General features: G+C 52.6%; 1 protein-coding gene across 1 annotated transcript in view; it reads left to right on the forward strand.

Annotated features, from left to right (window-relative positions):
- RIN3 (Ras and Rab interactor 3) overlaps positions 1 to 26,185 on the forward strand; it is a 136,034-nt gene that overhangs the window by 105,151 nt on the left and 4,698 nt on the right. The window contains exons 6-8 of the mRNA XM_024982108.2: positions 2,607 to 4,181; positions 6,657 to 6,965; positions 20,155 to 20,286. Coding sequence (XP_024837876.1) covers positions 2,607 to 4,181; positions 6,657 to 6,965; positions 20,155 to 20,286 — 2,016 coding nt within the window. The remainder of the gene's footprint in view (positions 1 to 2,606; positions 4,182 to 6,656; positions 6,966 to 20,154; positions 20,287 to 26,185) is intronic.

Raw genomic sequence — 26,185 nt, forward strand, 5'->3', positions numbered from 1 at the left:
GTCTTGAAGGTTGAGTAGGAAGGAGTTTGCCAGGTGGAGAGGGTAGGAAAAACATTCGAAGCAGAGGGAACATTAGCCAAGACCCAAAGGTGGAACTGCCCATGGCGTGTTCAGGAAGGAGTGAGCAGCAGAGAGACTAGGGTGGAGATTCAGTAGGTGAAGGTGTAGAGGGTCGGATCCCACAGGGGATGAATGCCAGGCTAAAGGCTCGAAAGTGATTCTGAACAAATAGCAATCAAGGGTCTACGATATGCCCAGTATAGAGCCACGAGGAGTAGAATTGGAGGCAAAGTGGGGACACGGAGGCAGGCTATGGCCATGATCTGGGTGAGCAGTAATGGACATGTCCAGGCACAGGTGGGCAGTTCTGTTGATGGCCTGCCCTGTGACTTGTACCTTCTCCCGAAGGGTCTTTCAGGAACTTGGAGATGAGCCTTGGGAGCCTCAGCTCACCTATGGGGCTGCTGCCCAGTCCCTTCATCAGACTGGCTGCCTGCTTGCTCCTTGCTAGGAAGCCTTCCAAGAATACTGTGCAAAGTACCCAGGAGAATGGACAGGTCACGGAGGGGTCAGTAGCTGCCCAAGAAAGCAAAGCACAAGGCACAGGCGGCCATGAGAAACAGCCCTCCCCCCCACCCCTGGGTGGGAGAGCTTGAAGACACACCCTCCCATGCCGGGCCCCCTGTGTCCTCAGGGAGTGACTGGCAGGGGCGCACGTTGGAAAGTCACATGAAAGTTTGTCATCTTTGATACAGTGTAGACATCTGGCCGAAGCACTTCTAAACATGGAGTCTCTGCCCACTAAGGGGCTGCACCATGAGCCCTGCTCTGCTCCTCTGCGATGGCCCCACCCCAGAGGGATGCACACGGCGCTCTCTCAGCTTCTCAGCAGCCCTGCTGTCCTTGAATTACATATCGCTCACCTTGATCGGGTTTCTGACCTCCTTGGCCAGCAAGCTGGTGAACACCTACACCCCTGAGAGTGCCTATCCCTTGGGATGAACACACACACACACACACACACACACACACACACACACACACACACACAGCTGCCCTTGGTTCCCTGGGTTCCCTACTCCTCGGCCGTCTTGCAATGTCTCCTTTCTTCCAGTGTTGAGAATCTGTTGTGTTCTTACCCCGACCCTGGCTCTGGGGTATACGCCACCTTGCCCCTCACTCAGGCCAGGAGAGCAATAGGGATGGGAAGTGTCACAAGTTCTATGAAGGGCGGCCACGCATGTAACACATCAGCCCAGCACCCGGCCTTCAGAACTAGTGCGACCTAGTTCAAACCCCAGCTCCTTCATTCCCCGACCTGGTGATCTTTCGTCTCTCTGGGTCTCTTGTCTTCATTTGTCACATGGGGACAACCTGAGGACTTACACCCGAGGCCTGTGGTCAGAGACCCTGAGACAGTAGAGCAAGCAGCCCACACACCCAGGATCCAGCACATGTTTGTTCCTGGTATTGTCTTTGATGCTATTTTTGGTAATTTTCTTACTGATGACTCCTTCCCGGAGGTAAAGAGCCTTGGGTGAGAGACTGGAGGCCTGGCCTCATTAACAAGGAATTGGCACTATCGATCTCTAAAATTAATAGCTTGGACAAGACCTGGGTTCCCTACTCCTCTTCAGCAGAAGGGACTGCTTGAATGAGTTCGCAGTGACCTGCCAGCCCTCTGACCTTGTTCTCAAAACGTGCCCCTGGGGCCCTTCTTGGAGCATCCCAGGCTTTCATCAGGTTCTCCAGAGGGCTTGGTACCGAAAGGTCGGGACCTCCTGTGATCTCGTCAACCCCCGACTTGAACATCCCATGCCCCTTACCCAGAACAAGCCTGGCTCTGACCATCAGTACCTGGAGAGGGAAAGGCCTGCTCTGCTGGCCTCAGCCATGGGCTGAGTCAAGAGAAAGGCGTGTGCTGGGGGCTCAGCAGTGCAGGAGCTCAAGCTCTCCAAGCTGAGGGCAAGAGGGCATTTTCCTGCTTTAGCAGCTAGATTGACCAGAGGTGGCATCATTTTGCAGTGGGCAGGCGTTTCCCACCTTGGATGGTCAGGTCTGAGCTCACTGGCCACCATCCATAATTCATTATTCCTGCTGTGACAACTGCAGTGGCCAAAAACAGGCCCAAAGTCCCTTCTCTGTTGGGACCCCATTCTGGATCGAGGCCTAGGAAGGTCTGGAGACTTGCCTTAGAGCCCCCGACTGGTCAGCAACGGGAGCTCTGGGCTTCGTCGACTCCATGTCCACACGTCCCTGCGCCCCAGGTCATGGGTGCCCCTCGGGCAGCTCTCACATGCCAGGGGACAGGACCGAGGTGCTGAGCCTGTCGCCAGCACCGTCCTGGCCCCACCCCGGCACTGGCACCGCAGGGGAGGACGGCGTGGGGCTTCCCCTCCCGAGGCAGGAAGTGGTGGGAGAGGTTTAAAACAGTCCAGGAGGGGAAAACAACCTTCAAGCGGGTGAAGCAAACACCTCGCCGCCGGGCCCTCCCTCGGCCCTCCCTCGGCCCTGCCCCCACGCTGCCCGCAAGCACCACCGGGTCCGGTCCACGCAGGGGCCCGGCTTCGGGGACTGACCGCCTCTCCCTCTCTCCTCTCCGACAGGCTTCTGGGACTCCTCACTGAACCCCCGGCGAGGAGGTGGGAGTCCAGCGGAAGCCCCAAGAGACCCAGCCCCCGGAGCGACCCCCGCCTCCAGCCTCAAGTCCACCGCCCATCCCGAAAACTGCTCGTGTGAAATCGAGCTGTCCATAGGAAACGGCCGCCTGTGGTTTGTGAATCCGATCTTCATCGAGGACTGTGACCGTGCCCCGCCGGCCGACCAGCCCCCCGCTGGAAGCTGCCCCTCGCGCCCGGCGCCCCCCACCCCTGACGCTACCTCACCCACCTCCCGGTGGGCTCCCCGCCGCCCTGCGCCCCCTCCCCCGCCACTCCCCCTGCACCCCCCGGGCTTCAGCCGGCCTCCTCCTGCTGCTCCTACCCCTCCGGCCAGTCCATCGCCCAGTTCTCCCCCGGCGGCGGCTCCCCCGCCTCCAGAGGCTCTTCCGCCCTCACCCCCAGCATCTGCCCCCCACTTGGCACCCCATGCCCCAGGCCCTCCGGGGCTTCCAAGCCAGCCACCCATGACAGCCTGTGAGAGGCTCCCGCGCCCCTTCGCAGGCCTTGACCCCCTCAGGGAGGAAGAGATGAAGCCAGGGGCAGCCGCCAGCCCCTTGAAAACCCCCGCCCCGCCAGTGCCCACGAAGAAGAGCCTCCCCGCGGTTCCCCCCAGACGCCGCATCTCGGAGAAGGTCTCCCTGGAAGACCAGAGCGCAGGGAAGCCGGACAGGGGGGCGGCCGCAGAGGGGGACCCGGGGGGTCCTTCCAGGGCATCCCCGCTCCGCCTGCCTCCCCTGCGGACCTCAGACACCCCCGGGGACAGGCCTCAGAGAACCACAGAGCCAGGCCAGGAAGCATCAGCCCAAGCCAGCAACCCGGGCAGCGCGCCAGAGCCTCTGAGGAAGATCCGACAAGCCCCAGTCCCGCCTCCCAGGAAGAAACGGGTCTCCCGGCAGCTGGCCTCTGTCCTCCCAACTCCCCAGGAGACGGCCGAGCTCTCCGCAGCAGGGGAGGCCCCCGAGAAGCCCACGCCTGGTCCCCCGCCGGGAGAGATCCAAGGTCCTGCCTCCCCCGCTGGGGGTAATCAGAGCCCGCATGCCCCAGCAGGGGCCCGACCCCAGAGCGCTCCAGAGTTCAAGGGCTCCCTGGCCTCCCTCTCGGACAGCTTGGGCGTGCCTGCCTCGGCCGCTGACCAGGACTCGTACTCGACCAGCAGCACGGAGGAGGAGCTGGAGCAGTTCAGCAGCCCCGGCATGAAGAAGAAGCCGTCCATGATCCTGGGCAAGGCGCGCCACCGGCTGAGCTTCGTGAGCTTCAGCAATGTCTTCAACGCCTTCCTGTCCAACAACCGCAAGCTGTACAAGAAGGTGGTGGAGCTGGCCCAGGACAAGGGCTCGTACTTCGGCAACCTGGTGCAGGACTACAAAGTGTACAGCCTGGAGATGATGTCCCAGCAGACCTCCAGCACCGAAATGCTGCAGGAAATCCGCACCATGATGACCCAGCTCAAGAGCTACCTGCTGCAGAGTACCGAGCTCAAGGCGCTAGTGGACCCTACCCTGCACACCGAGGAGGAGCTAGGTCGGTCCCGGGCAGGGCTTGGGAGCGGGCGGGGGCCAGGGATGATCCCAGACAGTCCGCCCTTTCCGTGAATAACCGCTCTACTGTTCTGCCTCTCCCTTCGGAATTCGGCCCACGGACCCAGATAGATTGGCCCGGCCCCCACCTTCAGGATGCTCCTGGTTTCATTAGGGAGACGAGTCGCTAGGAGCGATTAGTGGCATAAGAAGCAGTAACATGTGAGGCTATTGAGGGCCAGAGGCCGTCTCTGCAGGAGACCTGGTGGCTTCAGAGATAAGGGACCTGAGAGGGCACCTCTTGTTTTGCAGATGAGGGGAAAAGCCCTGGAAGGGGAAAGCTCTTGGCCAAGGTCACACAGGAGCCAGGAGCAGTGGGGAAGCTGACCGCAGGTCTCTGCCTCTGAGTCACCACACCTCCAGCGGCAGAGGCTCTGAGGACTTGGAGGGACAGACAGCAGTGGGGTGAGAGAGGCAAGGGCAGCTATGCGTTCTCCTGTTGGCGAGGCTGGAGAAGCAAAGGAGAAGAGGTTGGCTGTAGGATGAGGACCGAGACAGCCAGAACCCTCCCCAAGCCCAGACATGGGCCAACTCTAAGCATGCATAGCAGGGACTGACCTCTGCTGAGACTCAGTCATGAGAACAGAGGCTCCTCCCTCACTCCCAGAGATAAGGCAGCTTAGGTGTCTCTCTACAGGGACAGGACTTGGGACCTCTGCTACCAGGGCCAATAGCCGAGACCACCCCCACCACCCTACCCCAGAAATTGAGTAGAGCCAAAAAGACTTCCCAAGAATATTTCACTATTGTCAATCAAAGCTGAGCATTGCCTTGGTATCAAGTTGACCTGGGTTCAAATCCTTGCTCAGCCCCCAACTAACTGTGACCTGCACCAGCAGAGCCTAAGTTGATCCATCTTTTGAGTAAGAATTATGACATGTATGTTGCAGAATGCTGTGAGATCAGAGATGAGTAGTTCTCACTCTACTAGCTGATCAGGATGCCTCTTGGATAAGATAGCGTTTGAACAGAGGAGGAATAAGCCATGCAAATAGCCATGTGCATTCCTCCAGGCAAAGGGAATAGCAGGTGCAAAGACCCTGAGGTAGATGCAAACCTGGCAGGTTGGCAGAATAGCAGGAGGGCCGGGGTGGCTGGAGCAGCCTGAACACAGGGAGCAGGCAAGGTAATGAGTGAGAGGGTCACAGGGTTAGAGCACAGAGGGGCTTGTGGGCCATGGAAAGACTTTGGCCTCTTTTGTGCATGAAAGAAAGAGAGAAAGTGAAGTCGTGTCCGACTCTTTGCAAGCCCGTGGACTGTAGCCTGCCAGGCTCCTCCGTCCATGGGATTCTCCAGGCAAGAATACTGGAGTGGGTTGCCATTTGCTTCTCCAGGGGATCTTCCTGACCCAGGGATCGAACCTGGGTCTCCCGCATTGCAGGCAGATGCTGTAACCTCTGAGCCACCAGGGATTGGGGCAATTACAGGGTTCTGAGCCCTGGAATATCTTGATCAAACATAGCATAGCACGATTATGCTGGTTGCTCCGTTGCTATTGCTGCTGTTAAGTCGCGTCAGTCGTGTCCAACTCTGTGCAACCCCATAGACGGCAGCCTACCAGGCTCCGCCATCCCTGGTATTCTCCAGGCAAGAACACTGGAGTGGGTTGCCATTGCCTTCTCTGTTGCTATGTTGAGTAAAGGACTAAAAGAAGCCAGGGCAAGAGACTATTAACATAAGTCGGGTAAGAGATAATGACGGCCCAGGTCCAGGTGGTAGCCATGCAAATGATGAGAAATCAGGTTTTGGCTATACTGTATTTTTGAGACTAGAGGCAAATGGATCTCGTAATTGAAAAATACATATTAAGAATAACTCTACTGGGACTTCTTTGGCAGTCCAGGGGTTAAGACTCCATGCTTCCACTGCAGGGGGGCACAGGTTTGATTTGTGGTTGGAAAATAAAGATCCCAACCTTGTGGTACAGCCAAATAGTAATAATAATTATATATACATATATATAATTTTTAAAAAAGAGTAACTCAGTTTTTAAATGTCAAACATTTACTACATTTGACATTTGACACTTTTTAAATGTCAAACATTTACTGGGCCCTCAGGCCCTCCAGGTACAGTTGCACAGGTTGTAGACTGCACAACTCCCATGTGAATAGGACCCTCTCAGATTGTATACGAATAGGCAGCCCTATGAGAGTTAAATCTGTGCCAAGCTCTGAAAAGTATTAGGATACCACGTATGGGTCCCAGAGGGCTCCTGTGCCCTTAGCATTGTGCCTTTCTGTTGAATGTACTACACAGTCTCACCTGGCAGAACTGTGGGCCGAACCTGCCAGGGCTGTGAGTGTGTCCTTCCAGGGACCAGGGATGGGGAAGCCACACTGTTGGGCAACAAGACCTGGGGGCAGGATCCCTGCCGCTGGTTTCCTCACCCCACCCTCTGGCTCTCACTCACCTATAGAAGCCATTGTGGAGTCTGCCTTGTACAAGTGTGTCCTGAAGCCCCTGAAGGAAGCCATCTACTCATGCCTGCATGAGATCCACAGCAAGGACAGCTCACTGCAGCAGCTCAAGGATAACCAGCTGGTTATCCTGGCCACCACTACCACCGACCTGGGCGTGACCACCAGCGTGCCAGAGGTGCCCGTCATGGAGAAGATCCTGCAGAAGTTCGCCAGCATGCACAAGGCCTACTCGCCCGAGAAGAAGATCTCCATCCTGCTCAAGACCTGTAAACTCATCTACGACTCCATGGCCCTAGGCAACCCAGGTAGGTGGGCAGCCGGGAGGGGCCCTGGGCTGCGAGTTCTCTCTGGGTCCCTGGACGAGCGATGCTGTGTGTGGCTGTGACCCCTTCCCCTCAAGAACTCCAGAGCCATTGAGAGGCACGGGAGAAGCTGTCCCAGATTCAGAGATCTGTTAGGGTGGGAGTAGTGGAACTCTTGGGCACGTCCTGTGCTCCCTGGGGGCTGGGAGGAGACCCGTGATTGGCAGCCACACTGGAAGCAGGCAAGGAATCCAGCTCACACTGTGCCTCTGTATGAATTAGGAAAAGGCACTATCTTTGTTTCCTAGGGCTGCCGTGACAGAGTTCCACAGACTAGTGTCTTAAACAACAGAAATGTGTTGGCCCACAGTTCTGGCGACTGGCATTTTTGATATCAAGGTATCAGCAGGGCCCTACTCCCTCTAAAGGCTGTAGGGAAGGATGTGTTCCAAGCCTCTCCTCTAGCTTCTGGGAATTCTTGGCTTATGGCAGCATCACTCCAGCCTTTGCATGGTGTGTTATCTGTGCGTGTGTCTCTGTCCAGATTTCCCCTTTTTATAAAGATGTCAGTCATACTGGATTAGGGGCCCACCCTCCTCCAGGATGACCTCATCTTAACTAATTATATCTGCAAAGACCTAATGTCCAAATAAGGTCCCCTGCACCGAGGCCTAGGTCTGCAACATACGGATTTGAAAGAACACAGTTCAGCCCTTAAGGGCCACAGAAATCAGTTACAGAAGTCAGTTGGGCATTTACCCTGATCTGGTCAGGTGTACCTGAGCTTGGTTGGGCTGGCTTGAGGGTCTGTGTGAGGGGTCACTTGGAGGCTGGCTGGGCTAAGATGGTCCTGCTTATAGGTTGGGTGGTTGATTGGTTGTTGACTGGTCTGAAAAGGGGGTGACTGGGCCACCATTCTGCAGCAGATTAGCCCAAGCGTGTGCCCACGGTGGTAGTTGGGATCCAAGTGCAAAGTCTCTCCGTCTGGACTTGAACTAGCACAGTGCCACACTGAACCATTTCACTGACTCACTGAGTCACAAGACTAGCCCAGATTTAAAGGGTGAGGAATTAGACTTCCCTTCATGCTGAGAAGAGCTGCAAAGGAACAAAGCAAGGAGTCCAGATGCTAAGAAGGGAATCACTGGGATCACTTTTAATCAGTTTACCACAGCGTTGCTCCGGGCAGACAAGGACAGGCATCACTGCACTGTGGTGCACACCTCAGTGAACAGAATTGTGGCTGCATTTCATCCCCTGATTACCCCTTCAACTGGATGTCCTTGTACAGTAAGCAACCTGTGTAACTGTACATGACAGCCATGGAAAGGGAGAATGGAAGGACTGTTACCTCTGTAGCCATACAGATGGGTTCAAATTCCTGATCTGTCACTTACTACCCGTGTGACCTTGAATGATTTACTTAACTCCTTTATAGGACCCAGTTCCCTCATCTCTGGAAGCTGTTTTACAAAGAAACTCAGACCCCTAACATTTCAGAAGCCACACTTGGTCACTTGTAAATATTAGAAATAGCATGTGTAAAATGTCAGCCTGCCACACATAGTGCCTAGTGGGCTTGCCCAGTGGTGGCTGTTTGAAGGGTGGGGTTATCCATCTGTCTTGGAGAAGGGCAAGCCAGTATGGCCACAGACCAACAGAAAGCGTGTGTGTGAGACTGGGGTATGGTGCAAGGTTATGTCAGAGCTCTGAGCCTCAGTTTCCCCCGTGTTAAATGGGCCCAACTAGAATCACTTTATGGGGCTGTTGTGGGAGTTAGATTAGCCTGCAGTTTGCACGCAGACCAGTGGCCGGCACTTAACAAGGACAATTACCTCCCCCCGCCTGAACTCATTTGGGCAGTCATTCTCCCTGCCGTGCGGGGGCTTGGGGCAAAGTCAGGGCCAAGGGCTCTACAGACCCTGAGATGTTATCAAGGAGGCAGCTTTGGGCCTGGAAAGGGCAGCTGCATCCTCAGCGAGTCCCCCGTTGACTCAGAAACCTTTAGCTTAAACACCAAGTGTCTTGGCAGTGACTTCAAACACCATGAGTTTTGCTGACAGTGAATTTACTTACTGAAAACTTAGCAGCGGGCAGGGAATGGGGGAGGGAAAAGCTAAATGTGAAGGAGAAGAAGGACAGTTGCTAGAGAGACGCAGTCAGAGTTCAGCCTGGAAAAGACCAAGCAGAACAAGGATGCTGAGAGCTTCCTTGTCCTCAGCCTTTGCTGGCGGGGGTGGGGCTGGGGGTGCAGGGAGACGAGAATATCCCTGCTGATTGAGAAGCCAGCTCCAGGCAGAAATTCAGGGCGGGGTCATGGCTCCGTGTGAAGATTCCCCACCGGAAACAGCTCCACCGGGAGCAGATGGCTTTCTGTTCGGGTAGCCATTGCTGCCTGAGCACTGGCCACTGAACCAGTGGACTTTCTGTCTCCCCTGCGCCCTGAGCAGGCCGGGGCTGCCCCACGTGGGGCCTCAGCGTCTTCACCTGGGAGGATGCAGGTGAAGAGAAGAGCAGGGATGTGGGGGGTTCATTCAAGGACACGCGTTGGAACCCAGCTTCGGTGCTGGACTTGAATCTCATGGGGCCTCTGCTTGTGTACAAAATGTAGATGATACGCCTGCCTCTCGGGTTGCCATGCAGGGCACTGGGAGAGGACCTGGAAATCACCCGGTTGGTCAGGCTCCAGGGAGGTACTAATCTTCCAGAGCCTCCATTTTTTCACTTACAAAGGGGCTGGGAACATCTCTGGGGACTGTGGTGAGGCTCAGATGCGACCAGATATGTATGTGAGCGTCCAGTGGATGAGAGGTTGCAGGAATGGCTGCCTTGTCACCAGGTTCCCCTAAAACGTGGAGGCTGAACCCACTCAGTGGTTTCCAAGCTGGGTTCCAGGAGGCACCCCAGGGGCCACCAAAGGGACATGAGGCTGGGCTTGACCCCAGGCAGCCCTGCTTGTCCCTGTTTTACACACAGGGTTCCATCTGGGATTCTGTTTGAAATAACCGATTCTACTGCTGAACTTTTTAGTTTTTAAAAAAAATATCTTTCATTTGGAAATAATTCCAGACTTCAAGAGCAGGAATAGTCCATTAAAAGAGAAACATCCGCATACCCTTTGTGGACTGCTAATATCTTAAACATCATTTGCTTTATCATTTTTACTCTCTGTGCATATGTAATATTTTCCTGAATCATATGAGGGTAGGTTTACATACAGCTTGGCCCTTTACCCCAAATACTTCTAAAAATAGGGGTATTCCCTCACACAACCACATTAAACTCGTCTGCTTCATAATTTTACATCAATACAGTGCTTTTCTCCACGGCACCTTCTGTACTCCTGGCAGTCAGTGATCTGACGGGGCTTTCTTTACCACTTCCTCCTCCAGCTCAGGATCCAGGGGGAGGGCAGGGATCGCATTTCGCTGTCTCCTTTAATCTGGAACTTCACAGCCTTTCTTTGTCTTCTGTGACATTGACATTTTTAAGGAATACAGGTTTCCCTCCCCACCCCCCACCTCACTGTTTCTTTGTCATGAAAGTTCCTCATTTTGTGTTTGTCAGATGTTTCCTCATGAGTAGACATTTTCAGCCAGATCTCTTAAATTCTCTTCTGACTTGAACCTGCCGTGATCTTAGGACCAGGCCCTCTACCTCGGGCCTTCTGCTCACATCCACCCCAGCTCCCCACCTCCTACCCCACCCCGACTCCCCTCATCCCCATCCCCATTCAACCCAGAGGCTTCCAGCACCTTGCTACCCAGAGTGTTGTCCACAGACCCACAGCGCCCCATGGAAGCCCTGGGAGCATCAGCGACCCTGTGGAGGGCACATGTCCAGCTCGGGTGCTGCTGGCCTTCACCACTGACCTGCTCTTAGCAGAAAAAAGCCCTTCTCCCCATCACGCCACATCCCCTACACCACACCCTGCCCCAGCCCCTCGAGTCCAGGGAGGAAGCTCCACCCACCTGTCTTTCCCATTACACAATGCTGGCAATAGTAACTGGTACCCTCAAGGCATGGCTGCTGGCAACGTGCTGGGACCGGGTGGCGGGGGTGGGGGGTGGGGGGGGCGGCGGGGGATGGAATGGAACTTGCAGACATGAGGCCTGGGATCATGGACCAGGCTTTCTTTTCCAGAAGGCAGTTGCTTTTAATGCCCGTGATATGGGCCTGGATTCAAGGCTGGGATTTCCTCACTCCAGAGCCTGTGCCTCCAGCACTGTGCCTGGCAGATCCTGGGAACAGATCCCAGAACTCATAAATCCCCATCAAGTACTTCTTCCAATGAAGCTGGTTTAGGGTCCGTGTCAGGCAGAGAGTGGCAATGGCACCCCACTCCAGTACTCTTGCCTGGAAAATCCCACGGACGGAGGAGCCTGGTGGGCTGCAGTCCATGGGTCACGAAGAGTCGGATGCGACTGAGCAACTGCACTTTCTCTTTTCATTTTGACGCATTGGAGAAGGAAATGGCAACCCACTCCAGTGTTCTTGCCTGGAGAATCCCAGGGACGGGGGAGCCTGGTGGGCTGCCGTCTATGGGGTCGCATAGAGTCAGACACGACTGAAGCGACTTAGCAGCAGCAGCAGGCAGAATGGAGAGTTCACGGAGACAGATGGCTTTGGACCGACCTGGCCCTCCTTTCTGCAGCCAGGAGCAGACTGCATGAGGCCTGGTGAGAGCAGTTAGAACTTATAGAATCATCCCTTCCATTACTTTGATAAACAAGCGGTCGCCACCTCTTCAGCATCTAAGACCAGACATTCAGGACTGACCTTGCTGTTGGGAAGAAATAGCTTCAAGTCCAAGAACTCCTCCACAAGAGGAGGGGGAAGGAAAGAGGAATACAGTGTATGCAAATATAGGGACTCTTTCTAAAAGAATACAAAGAACCTTCTTCTAATATAGATAAAGAACAGGCAGCATCCCAGAGGGCAGTGAAGGCCAGCCTGCTGCTTTTTCCTCTTCCTTCAGTAGTCTGTGTAGCTGGTTCAGGGAGACCCCAGGTGTGTGGGACAAAAGGCCCGTGACATCTACCGAGGGTAGAGAGGACAGAGAAGGAGGGCAGGCTGTGGGTTTTTAAAAATCTATGTTTAAAAGCCTAAACTGATTTCTAGTGACAAATGTCACTAATCGTTTATTATAGAAAAAGATGATTAGTATTGTGATAGATTTCTATCTGGTCTCTTTGAAATAGATATAGACAGGTAGGTAAATAGATAATTAATTAAGGAAATACTTTCTGCTGTAACAAATAAACCCTGCAATCTCTAACTCAATACAAATTTATTTCTCACACATGTAGGTCCAATTGGATAGAGGAGAGGGGAGTGGGCTCCACGCCATATAGTCATCCAGGGATCCAGGCTGGGGGAGGCTTTCTAAGTCCCCTAGGCATTGACATGCAGGTAACAGAAGGGAGACACATGGACAGACAGAGAAGCTATGTGCCTGGCCTGGAAGCAAAGAACAACCTTGTTCTTATGCCCCACAACAGAAATGGGGTTCAGGACCTCTAAGATGTCATGTTCTGAGGATTGCGTGCTAAGTCACTTCAGTCGTGTCTGACTCTTTGTGACCCTATGGACCATAGCCAGTCAGACTCCACTGGCCATGGGATTCTCCATGCAAGAATACTGGAGTGGGTTGCCATGCCCTCCTCCAGGGGATCTTCCCCACCCAGGGATTGAACCCGAGTCCCTTATGGTCTCCTGCATTGGCAGGCGGGTTCTTTACCATTAGTGCCACTGAGAATTAGAAGCCACATTACCCTCCTGTCTTGTATAATAACCATGTCTAACATTTCTCACAGTCCAGTAACCCAGCAGGTACCATGTTCGTCACTTTCTGTCTTATTTGGGCTTCCCAGGTGGCTCAGTGGTAAAGAATCCACCTCCCAATGCAGGAGATGCGGGTCAATCCTTGGGTAGGGAAGATCCCCTGGAGAAGGAAATGGCAACCCACTCCAGTATTCTTGGCTGGGAAATCCCATGGACAGAGAAGCCTGGAGGGCTACAGTCCATGGGGTTGCAAAGAGTTGGACAGGACCGAGTAAACGACAACAATAACATTCTGTCTTATTACTGAAATATCACAACCACCCACATGAGGCACAGATGCTGTTGTTATCCCCATTTTATAGTCAAGGAAATTGAGGCGCGGCGAGGTTGAGCTTGAGCTCACTTGAGGGTCACAAGTGAGTGAGCGGGTGAGCACTGACCCTGGGACTTGGATCCAGGTCCTGTGCTAACCTGCTGTGTTCCCCTGCCTCTCCAGGGTACCCTCAGGCCAGAGATGACCTCAGAGAGGCCACACCTAATTACAGTAGCCTCATAGGCTTTCCAGCCAGGCTGGGACTTTCGGCTTCGGGTCTCTGCACCCACAGCCTGCGTGGTCGACTGCCTTGTGGGCTGAGCTCCCTAAAGAGGAACTCAGGAGGCCAGAGCGATTTCCTCAAGGATGTGGTGTTGCTCAAAGCAGAACTGAGACGTAAGCAGCGCCTGCAGAAAGCGCAAACAGCCTAACAGGGTCGCTTTGGGAAGCTCAGTGTGGGAGAGGCTGGCTTCTCGTCTCACGTCAGCCACAGGCTACAGGGAACCTCCCTGCCTGGGGCTTCAGCTCTGTCGTCTGTGCAGCTGGGAGTTCAGACTGGACTGATGGTTTTCAAACTGGTTCCAGAGAACTCTCGAAGTGCTGGGGACATCTTGCAGAGGAGAGGAAATAGGAGGCCAGCCCTGCTGTCCGACTCTGATCAACCAGAGAAGCCAAGTCCTGTATAAAATGCCCCTTAACCAAAGGCTTCCACAGCAAAAGTTTAAAACCTCCTTTCTAGATGCTCTCGACTTCCTGCCATCCTGTGTTTTTATCAGATAAATTCATTCATTCAACAGTTCAACAAACACTTACTGACAATATGAATGTTAACAGGAAAACCCAGCACCTGTTTTTAGGATGATCACAATTCAAGTGGAAGACATGGAGCATTCAGCAGGTGACAACTGTGCAGTGAGATAAATGATGTTCATTCATTCATTTAGCAAATGTTATTTATTCGGAGAAGGCGATGGCACCCCACTCCAGTGCTCTTGCCTGGAAAATCCCATGGACAGAGGAGCCTGGTGGGCTGCAGTCCATGGGGTCGTGAAGAGTCGGACACAACTGAGCAACTTCACTTTCGCTTTTCACTTTCATGCACTGGAGAAGGAAATGGCAACCCACTCCAGTGTTCTTGCCTGGAGAATCTCAGGGACAGGGCTCGCACGGAGTCGGACATGACTGAAGCGACTAGCAGCAGCAGCAGCTGTTGAGGGGGCCTCCCAGATGGTCCAGTGGTAAAGAATCCACCTACTAATGCAGGAGACACAAGAGACCCAGGTCCCGTCTCTGGGTCTGGAGGATCCCCTGGAGTAGGAAGTGGCAACCCACTCCAGGATTATTGCCTGGGAAATTAACATGGACAGAGGAGCCTGGCAGGCTACAGTCTATGGGGTCGCAGAGAGTCGGACACAGCTGAGCGCTCACACACTGTTGAGGCATTGGATATACATAGGGAGCACAATATGTCCCTGCCCTCATAAAGCTTTCATTCTAGTGGGAAGAAACAGATAATAAACAAGGAACCAGTGCTTCCTGTTTCCTTGGAAATATGCCATCAGTGCTGAAACAGGCTATGTGAATGAATAAAATAGGCTCCAGGGTCTGGGGAGTGTGAAGGAGTTTGCTGTTCTGGGTTGGGTCATCAGGGGAGGCCTCTCTGAGTTAGTGTGTATTTGTTTTTCCATTTTCTGCAATGACAGGGCCAGCAAACCCGTTATAAGGGCACTGAACCTAATTGGTGGGGAGTGAGGGTCTTGGGTTAAAACCTCCTGGAGGAACGAAGTGGCTTCAAGTGGGAATGGTACTGGAGGGTTAGGGCCAAAGCAGGTCACAGTCATGAGCTGTCCCAGGATTGTTGCACAGCCACTCACTTTCCATAAGAGCCCAGTCAACACATTTCGAGGGGCAGTTATGATAAGGTGATGTATTCTTTCCTCTTGATCGGGGTCTGCAGGCCAACTCTGGCCCACCACCTGGCTTTGTAGATAAATTGGTATTGAAGCAGCCACGCCCATTCATTCACGTAGCATCTCTGGCTACTTTCTATACAATGGCTGAGTCGGATAGTTGGGACAGAGACCATGTGCTTGTTGTTGTTCAGTTCAGTTGCTCAGTTGCGTCCGACTCTTTGCAACCCTGTGGACTGCAGCACACCAGGCTTCCTTGTCCTTCACTATCTCCTGGTGAAGAATATCTCCTTGGCTCAAATTCGTGCCCATTGTGTCGGTGTTGCTATCTAACCATCTCACTCTCTGCTGCCATCTGGCCCACTAAAATAGTAGAACTAAAATATCTACTGTCCAGCCCTGTACAGGGCTTCACAGGTGGTACTAGTGGTAAAGAACCCGCCCACCAACGCAGGAGATGTAAGAGACTCAGGTTTAATCCCTGGGCGGGGAACATCCCCTGGAGAAGGAAATGGCAACCCGCTCCAGTATTCTTGCCTGGAGAATCCCATGGGCAGAGGAGCCTGGCGGGCTACAGTCCAGAGGGTCACAAAGAGTTGGACACGACTGAAGCGACTTAGCATGCACAGCCCTTTACAGAAAAAAATTTGCCAACTCCTGTTTTAGAAAATGCTTCCTAGAAGACAAAACTTTGTCTTTAATCCAGCCACTCATTCGATGTCATCAGGGCTCTGAGTCACAGACTAAGTTTTGTTATTATTAATATCTCTGGTTTGCAGATAAGAAAAGTGAGGCTCAGAGGGCATGACCCCAGAAAGCACAGCTGGTTAAGTAGCTGAGACGGGGGCCTTCTAGTCCTCATGGCTTGTGTGACCCAGGTGTGCAACTTCAACGTGTTTTTGTCAGAGCTCTTCTACAAAGTCTCCCGGCCGATGAAAACATGCCTAAGACCCCCAGCCAGCTCTTCAAAATGCAATCAGTGCCCCGCAACATCTACAGATGGAAAACAGATGTGTCTTTGGCAAAAAAGAAAGCCAGAATTAGCAGGAAATGCAGGCTGCAGCCCAGCGGCCCTTTCAGAGGCACAGCTTGATGGACTGATCTGTGATCCACGCGAGACAGATGTTCTCATCACAGGCCAGTTGTTTTACAACCGTGCCCCCGGGATCTCAGTCCTACCGCTTGAGGCCCCGCTGTGTACAGGGCTGAGCCCCGAGCCCAAAGCCTTGGGCTCCAGGCTTTTAGGAAGGAGAATGCAGCACTAACTATCTCCAGGATATTGGCTGGGAGCCAGTGCCTTTAAATGATGCTTAAAAGTTGTGTTTGTCCACAAGGAGCTCTCAGGTCAGGGAGCCTGTGTGGTTATTTCTTACTACATCAAAGAAGAGAGACCCAGATTCTACTGACCAACCGTGGGACTTGGAGCAAATTTCTGTATCCCTGACCCTCCGTTTCCTAATAATGAGGTTGGACTTGAATCCAAAGCTATTGGTGTGCTAAGTCGGTGATGGCACGAACCATCTCATGGAAGCTAGTCATGTGCGTCTCTTCCCTGCTCCATGTTCATGTTGGTAGCTTGAAGTTGGCCACTGGGGAAATCTTTATGCCATGAAAATTGGCAAATCCTGCAAAGCAGAGCTTTTTTCTTTGGAGAACCCCTTGTTAAGCATTCCCAGCACACCACTGTCTAAGGCCATAATAATGGATCCTAGTAACCTCGACCATGACCCCAGCTGTGGGAGAACAGAGTGGGGCCTGGTGGGAGGACACGTGGGGCCAGCGCACTGTCGGTGTCCTAGATTCCAAGCCCCGTGCTAGAGACTGGAAAGGCCGTGATGGGGCAGAGGCTCAGAGAGGTTAAGTGATCTGCCTAAGCTCACACAGCCTCCATCCCTGCCTTCAGGGAGCTCACAGCTCACAAGAAGGGCAGGCTCTGAAACAGTCAAGGGTCTGGGCACTGGAGCAGGGACCATCTATTGAGGATGTGGGAGGACAAGAAGTTAGTGAGGGAAAGGAAGGGAGGGCGGCCCAGGCAGAGGGAACCGTGTGTGAAGGCGCAGATCATTGAAAGCGCCCGTAGCGTTCAGCTGCAATTCAGCACAGTAGGGTGTTCTTCAGAGTGTGGCAGTGGGTGGCGGAATGTCATCCTGAGTTCCCCCTGGTGCGGGAAGGACTCCTAGAGTCTGTGCAGAGGCCCGTCTGAGTCGGCGCCAGGCTCGGGCTCTGAAGTCTGGCTGGGAGCTCAGCATTCATTCATTCACACTTACCCAGCACCATCTCCTGCACACACCCTGCCTCTCGTTGCTCTGTGCATTGGGGAGACAGAGAGGAAGTTGCTCATGGATAGTTGGAGGGACAGACAGATACGAGGTCTAAGGAGTCCCGTGCAGTGGAGTGGCTGAACACAAAATCATGGGAACCAAGGAGATGGGCCCCAGAGCCCTTCCTGAGGGTCAGCCGAGATTCTCAAGAAGAGCGTGGGGACAAGGAGAAAAGGGCAAAGCCCGGGGCCGCAGTCCGGAGGGTTCCTCCCCCTTCTCTCTTAAGTCCTCAGACCTCGGGCCGGAGCTGGACAGTCCTGGCTGAATGTCGCTGTCCTCTCAAGCGGGTTTTCTCACCTTGGCGCTGCCGACCTTTGGGGACTGAGTAATTCCTTTCTATGGAGGGCTGTTCTGTGCCCTGTAGGGTTTTTAGCAGCATCCCTGGCCTGTACGCCAGTAGCAAAAACAATGCCAGACATTGCCAAGTGGCCCCAAAGGGCAGAATCTCCCTGGTTGAGAACCACTGCTCAAAAGCAAATAAGCTTTCCTGATTATTGTGTTTGGCGAGTTATCATTGGGTTGGCCAATAAGTTCGTTCGGGTGTTTCCCTACCATCTTGTGGCCAACCCAATAATACAATACCAAGAAAAAAAAAAATGATATTCTTGGAGGCAGAGTAAAATTTCGGTCAGCATGAGTTATAGGTGAATTCCAAAGGGCACAGGACTGTTTCACATCCGTGTTGCCAGACCCACCTTGTTCCCTAATTCATAAATCAAACAAGAAAAGAATCTCCCGTGTTCCGAGCATTCTAATAATTAAATTATCAACATGAAAACCAACTCCTGGCACAAAGTACTATGTCCCCTGGAATTCTAAAGTTGTGTCTCAGGCTCAGAAAGGTTATGAAAGAAAGACTTTCTCCAAAACTGACTGATCCTGTGTGCAGAGACACGGGAATCTTGAAAGATGTGATCAGAGAGCCTCCGAACACAGAGCTGGAAAAAGAGGAACAGTGTTCTTCCTTAGTGGGCATTTCCGTGGAGGTGGTGTCGGGGCAGTCCGCTGTGATTCATTTCATAGAATTCTCACCAAAACCTCATAGGATGTCATGCTGTCTGTGTGAGTTCACATTGGGCCAGTAATGCAGGCTCAGAGGGGTAGGGCAATTAGCTCAAGGTCACACAGCTGGTAAGGAGTGAGATTCCTGCCCCGAGTCTGACTCTGCTTTTCAGTGCTGCGTGTTACCAACTCCACCAACCAGTTCATTTTACGGGTAGAAAAACTGAGGCCACCTCAGAAAGCAGAACAGAGGTGCCAAGAATAGCTCACTTTTCCACTGCACCCTGTGGGTACTGAAGTACTCTTGTATTCTCTTTCTAATTTCAGTCTCTCAAAAACCATGACAGGCCCTCAGGGCATCTTGTTAGGCCCACCTCCACCTCGCTCCTTCCCCAAGGCATGTCAGGAGCTCTGAACCCAGGAACACTTTCCACAAAGTGTGTGTGTGTGTGTGTGTGTGTGTGTGTGTGTGTGAGTCAGTCGCTCCGAGAAAGCACCTTTCAAGGCCACCACACCCTGACCATTCAGTTGTGTCCGACTCTGCGACCCCATAGACGATAGCCCTCCAGACTCCTCTGTCCATGGGATTTCCCAGGCAATAATACTGGAGTGGGTAGCCATTCCCTTCTCCAGGGGATCTTCCTGACCCAGGGATCAAACCTGGGTCTTCCGCACTGCAGGCAGATTCTTTACCACCTGAGCCACCAGGGAAGCGCCGCCCTCCCCCGCCCCGCCTACACAAAGCAGGAGTGATGGATTATTCCTTTCAGAGGTATTTATGTTTTAGAAGAAACCCTCAGGAAAGGGTACTGCTTAACCCAAAAGAGGGGCTTCCCACAGAGGTGGCTAAGCGGTAAAAGGATCCACCTGCCAATGCAGGAACTGCCAGAGAGGCTCAGGTTCGATCCCTGAGTCAGGATGATTCCTTGGAGAAGGAAATGGCAACCCATTCTAGTATTCTTGCCTGGAAAATCCCTGGGACAGAGGAGCCTGGAGGGCTACAGTCCATGGGGTTGCGAAGAGTCGGACAGGACTGAGTGACTAAACGACAGCAATAACATTCTGTCTTATTACTGAAACATCACAACCACCCACATGAGGCACAGATGCTGTTGTTATCCCCATTTTATAGTCAAGGAAACTGAGGCACGGCGAGGTTGAGCTTGGGCTCACTTGAGGGTCACAAGTGAGCGAGCGGGTGAGTGCTAACCCTGGGACTTGGATCCAGGTCCGGTGCTAAACTGCCATAGAGGCTCAGGTTCGATCCCTGCATCAGGATGATTGCTTGGAGGAGGAAATGGAAACCCATTCCAGTATTCTTGCCTGGAAAATCCCTTGGACAGAAGAGCCTGGCAGGCTACTGTCCATGAAAGAGTCAGACATGACTGACCACATAGCCCCAAAGAATGCAGGTTGGAGGGGGAGCTTCAGGCCTTGTGGCATCTGGTGGAGGGAGGGCTTCGCTTTTGCAGGGGAGACGTGTGGTCACAGAGACAGGGAGCCTTCCCAGAAGACCTGAGACAGACAGCTGCTCCTGGGTGGGTCCGTGAAGTGTGACGTGAACTTGAATGAGGATGGCAGAGGGGAAGAGCCGGCAGAGGGGAAGGGGCTGGTCTTGCCCACCCGGTGGAGGGCGCCTTTCTCGGTTCCTTCTTCCGAAACCCAGACTGTGTCTCAGGCCTTCTGACTAGGCTGATCTAGGCTTGCCCCGTGTCCTGAGAGTCAGGCGAAAACACAAAGGTTCCTCTTCTGGGGTGACCATCACCCACCCACCCAGCAAACCACTGATCCTTGCCCTGGGCAGGGAGCAGCTCCCAAGGAGAGCCTCGCACTCACCACCTTCCGCCTCCTTCCTCTCCCAGGGAAGCCCTACGGGGCAGACGACTTCCTGCCGGTGCTCATGTACGTCCTGGCCCGAAGCAACCTCACAGAGATGCTTCTCAACGTGGAATACATGATGGAGCTCATGGATCCCGCCCTGCAGCTGGGGGAGGGTGAGTCACTGTGCCAGACCCATCTCTGGACCCCCGGGGCCTCTCGCCCACCCCTGACCCAGCCACACCAGGGGCTCGCTGGGCAGCTCAACCCAAACCTCCTGCATACCAGATTCCTGGGGCATGACACGATACCTAACACATTCCCGGTCCCGGGGGAGCTCACAGACTAGCAGGGGAGCTGCGCCAGTAAAGAGACCTCATCATCGAGGCTTGTCAAGGGAGGCCCTGAGGGTACCAGAGCACGGTACTTAGTCTGTGCAATCAGAGAAGGCTTCCTGGAGGAGGTGATGTCTGAGCTGAACACTGAAGGATAAACACCAGTCAGATAAAGAAGGACAAAAGGCCATCTTCGCACAGGGAACAGCCGTTGCTGGCAGTATAAACAATAAGGGAATGATGGTCAAGTTCTTAAGGCTGGCCCTGGGAACTCACAGGCTTCCACTCATCCAGTTCTGGCAGGAAGAAAGTGATGCTGGGACAAGAGGCCATGAACCCTCCTGGAGGACGAGGGTGGGAGCGTAATTCGTCCCACCCTCACTTTCCCTTCCCTTTCCTCCTTCCCACCGCTTCCTTCCACCCACTTAGCCTCAGCCACCCCTCCACCAAGAATCCCTGAGGGGCAGCCAGCCCAGATAGCAGATCCAAGGGGGCCCCAAGCCGCCCTCTGAGACATCACCCCCAAAGCGTGGAGAGACTCTCAGGCCCCAGTGGCCCCTTTGGGCTTTGTGGTTCTTGAGATAAGCTGGCCCTCTTTGCATCTGTTTGCCTTTTTAGTCTGTGTTGGTCTCTGGGGTGACAGTATGACGTATCTAGTCCTGTGAGTTCTTGGCAGCTCAGGGGAGCGTGTTAAGCCACTGAAGATTGGCCCAGCCCCATGGACTGTTGTGGGGGTCTTAAAGACAATGGCAGGGAAAGCCCTTTGCAGAGTGGAAGGATGGGGCAGGGCTCTGGGGCTCTGCACTGGGTCTGAGCCCTGGCCGGCCAGTTCCCCGGCAGTGGTCAGCCATGCCCTGGCCACAGTGACCCCTGCTCCATCCAGAGCCTCAGTCTTCGCTGCCAAGCAGGGCTCCACGCCAGGCATGGTGGCACACAGTAGGGCCAGGCCAGAGACATCCTTGATCCAACTACCCTCTGCTTATGGACATGAACCCTCCCACCTCAATTGTGCCATAACCTCCTAGGATACCTTCTTTCTCTTCCTGAAACCCACAAGGGGTTCGGGTGGGAAAGCTGAAATCCTGTGGTCAGGAGAGCTAGTCTGTTTGGGGGCTTCATTAAGTTTGTTTTTTTTTTAACTGCAGTATAGTTGATCTGATCTGATCTGATCTGATAGTTGATTTACAATGTCTTGTTAGTTTCAGGTGTACAGCAAAGTCGTTCAGTTTTATGTATTATTTTTTCAGATTATTTTCCATTATAGGCTATTACAGGATATTAACTAAAGTTCCCTGTGATATACAATAAATCCTTGTTGCCTACCTATTTTATATATTCAGCGACATGAAGTATTTTTGAGACAAGCCAAATACAAATAAATACACAAAGATCTTAAACGTTTCACAGTTTCTGACCCAAAACACTGCCTGGATACCCTGCACACTACTCCTTTACAGACTTAAGAGTCAGGGCCCCCTGCCCCACCTCTGGCACCATGGGGAAATTTCTAAGGAATTCTATGGGGTGTTTGCTGGAAGGAGAAATGGCAGGAAGTAGACTGGGGGGCGTGTGTGCCCCCTTGCCCCTCTCTCTGTTCCTACTCCCAAAGCCAGAGTGGGAGGCTCTGCATCTAGGACAGCCCAGCCTTACAGGTGCTGGACTCTGGCAGAAGGACAATTTGGGGGCCTCCAGAATGGGTAACCCAAGTCTGCCAGTCTTGATGGAATGACTTCCATCTAGATGTATCTGGGCCCCAGAGCAGGTGACAGAGCACCAGGGGACGTTGGGGGAGGTTCCTGAGTTTCCCCAGCTTTACTCTCCTGTCTTCACCGGGTGGTGGCCCAAAGGGTGCTGCACATCACCGAAGCCTCTGAAGTTCAGTAAAAAGAGGGACTTGCCTGGGAATTCCCTGGTGGTCCAGTGGTTAGGACACCACGCTCTCTCTGCCAAAGGCCCGGGTTCAATCCCTGATGGCATATCCCCACCCCTGGTGCTCTGCAGAGTCAGACATGCCCGAACTAGGAGCAGGCTCCAGGAAGTCCCTACTCTTGAGAACTTCAATTACTCCATATGGCTCAGGGGTAAAGAATCTGCCTATAATGCAGGAGACATAGGAGACCTGGGTTGGGAAGATCCTCTGGAGGAGGGCATGGCAACCCACTCTAGTATTCTTGGAAAATTCCTGGAAAATAAAATGGACAGAGGAGCCTGGCAGGCTACAATCCAAAGGGTTGCAAAGAGTTGGACACGACTGAGCAACTAAGCTCACACACACACACACACACATGCACACACACACAGACACACATACACGAGGAGAACTAACACAGAGTATAGAAAAGAGCAGTTTGGAGGCTGGATTTTGGTCCCAGTACTGACTGATTGGCTGGAGATCTCAGGCAAGCTACTTCTGTGGCTTGGGAAAGAGATGGCATGGGACTAGATTTGGGGTTTTCAGACCATCTGGGCACTCCACCCTTCTGCAGAAGCAGATGGGGGCAGGAGGAGAGGTGGAACGGGCTTCCGCCTTCCTGTATTTCACAGGCTGAACAGACAGATCTGAACTCATCAGAAACCTGTAAGACCTTCATGTTCTTCCAACTGGTTTCACATGCTGTAATTTGGCAAAAACCAGAAACAGAGTCCCACTTTCTTGTAGCAGGCTTTTAGACAGTGAGAGATCAGGGACTTCCTGTACGAAGTAGAGAGTACTTGGACACTGGGCCGATGGAACCCTGGCCCCTTTCTCCCCTCCCACCCTCTCTGCAGCGTCCATCACTCTGGGCAATTACAGGACTGATGGGAGACCCATGCAGCTGCTAGGAACCTGGCTGGAGCCAGGTCAAAATACAAACTCTCCCAGAAGCACCCTCATAGATTCCTTTACCCACATCCCCTCTGCACATTGGCTGACAGCTGGCCATGCTGAGCTAATAATATCTTAAGAGAGGCAATGAGCTTTTTCCATCAGTAGCACACTCTCCCTAAAGAGAACTGCCCAGCTCCAAAACTCACGTGCAGAGTCACCTGCCACCTAGTGGTCATGGTGGGAACTGCAGAGGACCCCAAGTCCTAGATTAGTGGTCTAGGAGAGCCAGGAGGCTGTGGAAAAGCAGGTGGTGAGCAAGCAGGAGTGTGCTGGCAGGGCTAGAGTTCGTCCCTTTGCCCAAGAAGGTGGGGAACCTCCGGAGCACCTCCCTTAGGTCACCTAACCACCATGTGTTACTGAGCACTGCACTTTACGTGTGTTCCTCTCTTTTCACTGCATTTGATGGGATTTGTGGATGAGGAAATGGAAGCACAGAGAACACTAATTCACCTGAAACACAGGACTGCCTGCTGAAGGCTGAGACCTGGACCCTGCTCTGTGGCCCCAAATCTGAACATTCGCAGTCAGTGCACTGCAGCCAGTCGCCCCTTCCCAGCCAGGGGGATGTGATCACCACGGGAAACACGACCGTGGGGAATGCCAGCTAGAGGACTGGGACTCTTGGCCAGCAAGGGCTGGAGGCAGCAGGCAAGTCTTCCTGGAACACACAGGCTTTGAGCTGGGCTGGAATAGGAGGCCCATGGGAGGTCTACTGGCCCTTCTCTGATAAGGGGCGCTAAGCCAAGTTCCGTGTTGGCCTTGATACTGTTTTTGTTGTTGTTGAGTTGCTAAGTTGTGTCCGACTCTTTGTGACCCCATGGACTGTAGCCCTCCAGGCTCCTCTGCCCATGGGATTTCCCAGGCAGGAATACTAGAGTGGGTTGCCATTTCTTTCTCCAGAGACTCTTTCCCACCCAGGGATCAAACCTACATCTCCTGCATTGGCAGGCGGATGCTTTACTACTGAGCCACCATGGAAGCCCTGGCCTTGACACCTATTTCAAAAACTGTCTCCTTCCTGTACTGCCATGAAAGGGCGAGTGATCCTGTGGCCACAAACCCCTTTATCTCATCCCCTACTCACCCCAGGCAGGCTTTGAACTTTTCACATATTGGTTGTGGAATTTGTAGCAATATGTAGGCAGCTTCATCCAGTGTAGCAGTTAGGAATGCTTTGGGCTACAAATAACTCACTACGTACCTAATAATGGTTTAAATCAGAGTAAGGGACTGGTTTGTCTCTTGCATCAAGAAGTCCTGGGGTTGGTTTTGTTTGGTTTTGTTTGCATTTTGTAACTGCCTTATTGAAAAGCAAGACCCCTTCCATTCCGGGTCTCCTCATATTATAGGTGTTTCCTGCCAAATTGGGGGGATTATTTGTATTAATTTTGTAATCTGTGACTCTGTACTGTTGAAGGTTTCTCAATTCTGTGGGGTCTCCTTAGAATGTATGTGACTTTTCATGTTGCAATATCACACAGATGAGACAGCCCAAATTTCACTAACACCGCTCTGAATAAATGATCTGAATGAGAAAAAGAAGTCCTGGGGTAAGCAACTGATAATGATGGCAGTTTTTATCCCTGCCATCAAGAAATTGTAGACCCAGCTCTTTCCATTGTTCTTTAGGATGTGAACCTTTGTCTTTGTGACTATCACCTCTGATCACAAAACAGCTCCTGTGCCTCCGGGCTCACCTCTGTGTTCCAGACAGGAGGAAGGGAGGAGACAAACCAAAATCTGACAAGATGTATCAACTAAGTCTGTCCCTTACTAAAGGCTTTCCTGGAAGCCCCACCCAGGGACTTCCACTTATATCTGTGTAGCAGCCAGAATGGGGTCTCTTGTCCTGTACCTCAAACTGAAAGAGATTCTGGGAAGTGAGCATTTTAGTTGTGTTACTTACCCCAAACAAGTAGAAAGAAAGTGAAAGTGATGTCACTCAGTCGTGTCCGACTCTTTGTGACCTCATGGACTGTAGCCCACCAGGCTCCTCTGTCCATGGGATTTTCCAGGCAAGAGTATTGGAGTGGGTTGCCATTTCTTTCTCCAAGGGATCTTCCCAACCCAGGGATCGAACCTGGGTCTCCTGCATTGCAGGTAGACCATTTACCCTCTGAGCCAGCAATTAATTAGGAAGAAAAAGAAGATGAGATTTGGGTGGCTCACTGGCAGATGACCCTCATGTCAAAAATCACTGCTCTGCTCTGTAATGTTCAGTCCTTGGGTCTGGCGGATTCCCTGGAGGAGGGAATAGCCACCTACTCCATTATTCTTGCCTGGAGAATTCTACGGACAGAGGAGCCTGGCAGCCTACAGTCCCTATAAGGTTACAGAGTCGGACATGACTGAAGCAGCTTAGCACACATGCACGACATATTTCAAAAATTAAATTACCTTAGGAAACATTAGGTATTAGGAATATGTATGAATTAAAATAAAAAGAAACGGAGAAATGAAGGATGCAAATTTTTAACTTTCTTTAAATTATTAAAAGTTGTGTGTCATCATATAAACATAATTAACATTTTCTCCACATATTTTTTAAGTTTTTTTTTTAAATAAAATGTATATGACACCTACAGAGAGAGGTCTCCTGCCCACCCATGTCTCCAAGGCACTGCTTTCCCCACCCTAAAGACATCCATGGCTGTTAGTTTCTTGAGTATCTTTACATTTTAAAACTAAAAACTCACTTTAAAGCATCAGTTTAGAAATAAGCAAGGACTGCTGCTAAGTCACTTCAGTCGTGTCCGACTCTGTGTGACCTCATAGACGGCAGCCCACCAGGCTCCCCCGTCCCTGGGATTCTCCAGGCAAGAACACTGGAGTGGGTTGCCATTTCCTTCTCCAATGCATGAAAATGAAAAG

This window comes from Bos taurus, chromosome 21, assembly GCF_002263795.3.
Source record: "Bos taurus isolate L1 Dominette 01449 registration number 42190680 breed Hereford chromosome 21, ARS-UCD2.0, whole genome shotgun sequence".
NCBI classification, from domain to species: Eukaryota; Metazoa; Chordata; class Mammalia; order Artiodactyla; family Bovidae; genus Bos; species Bos taurus.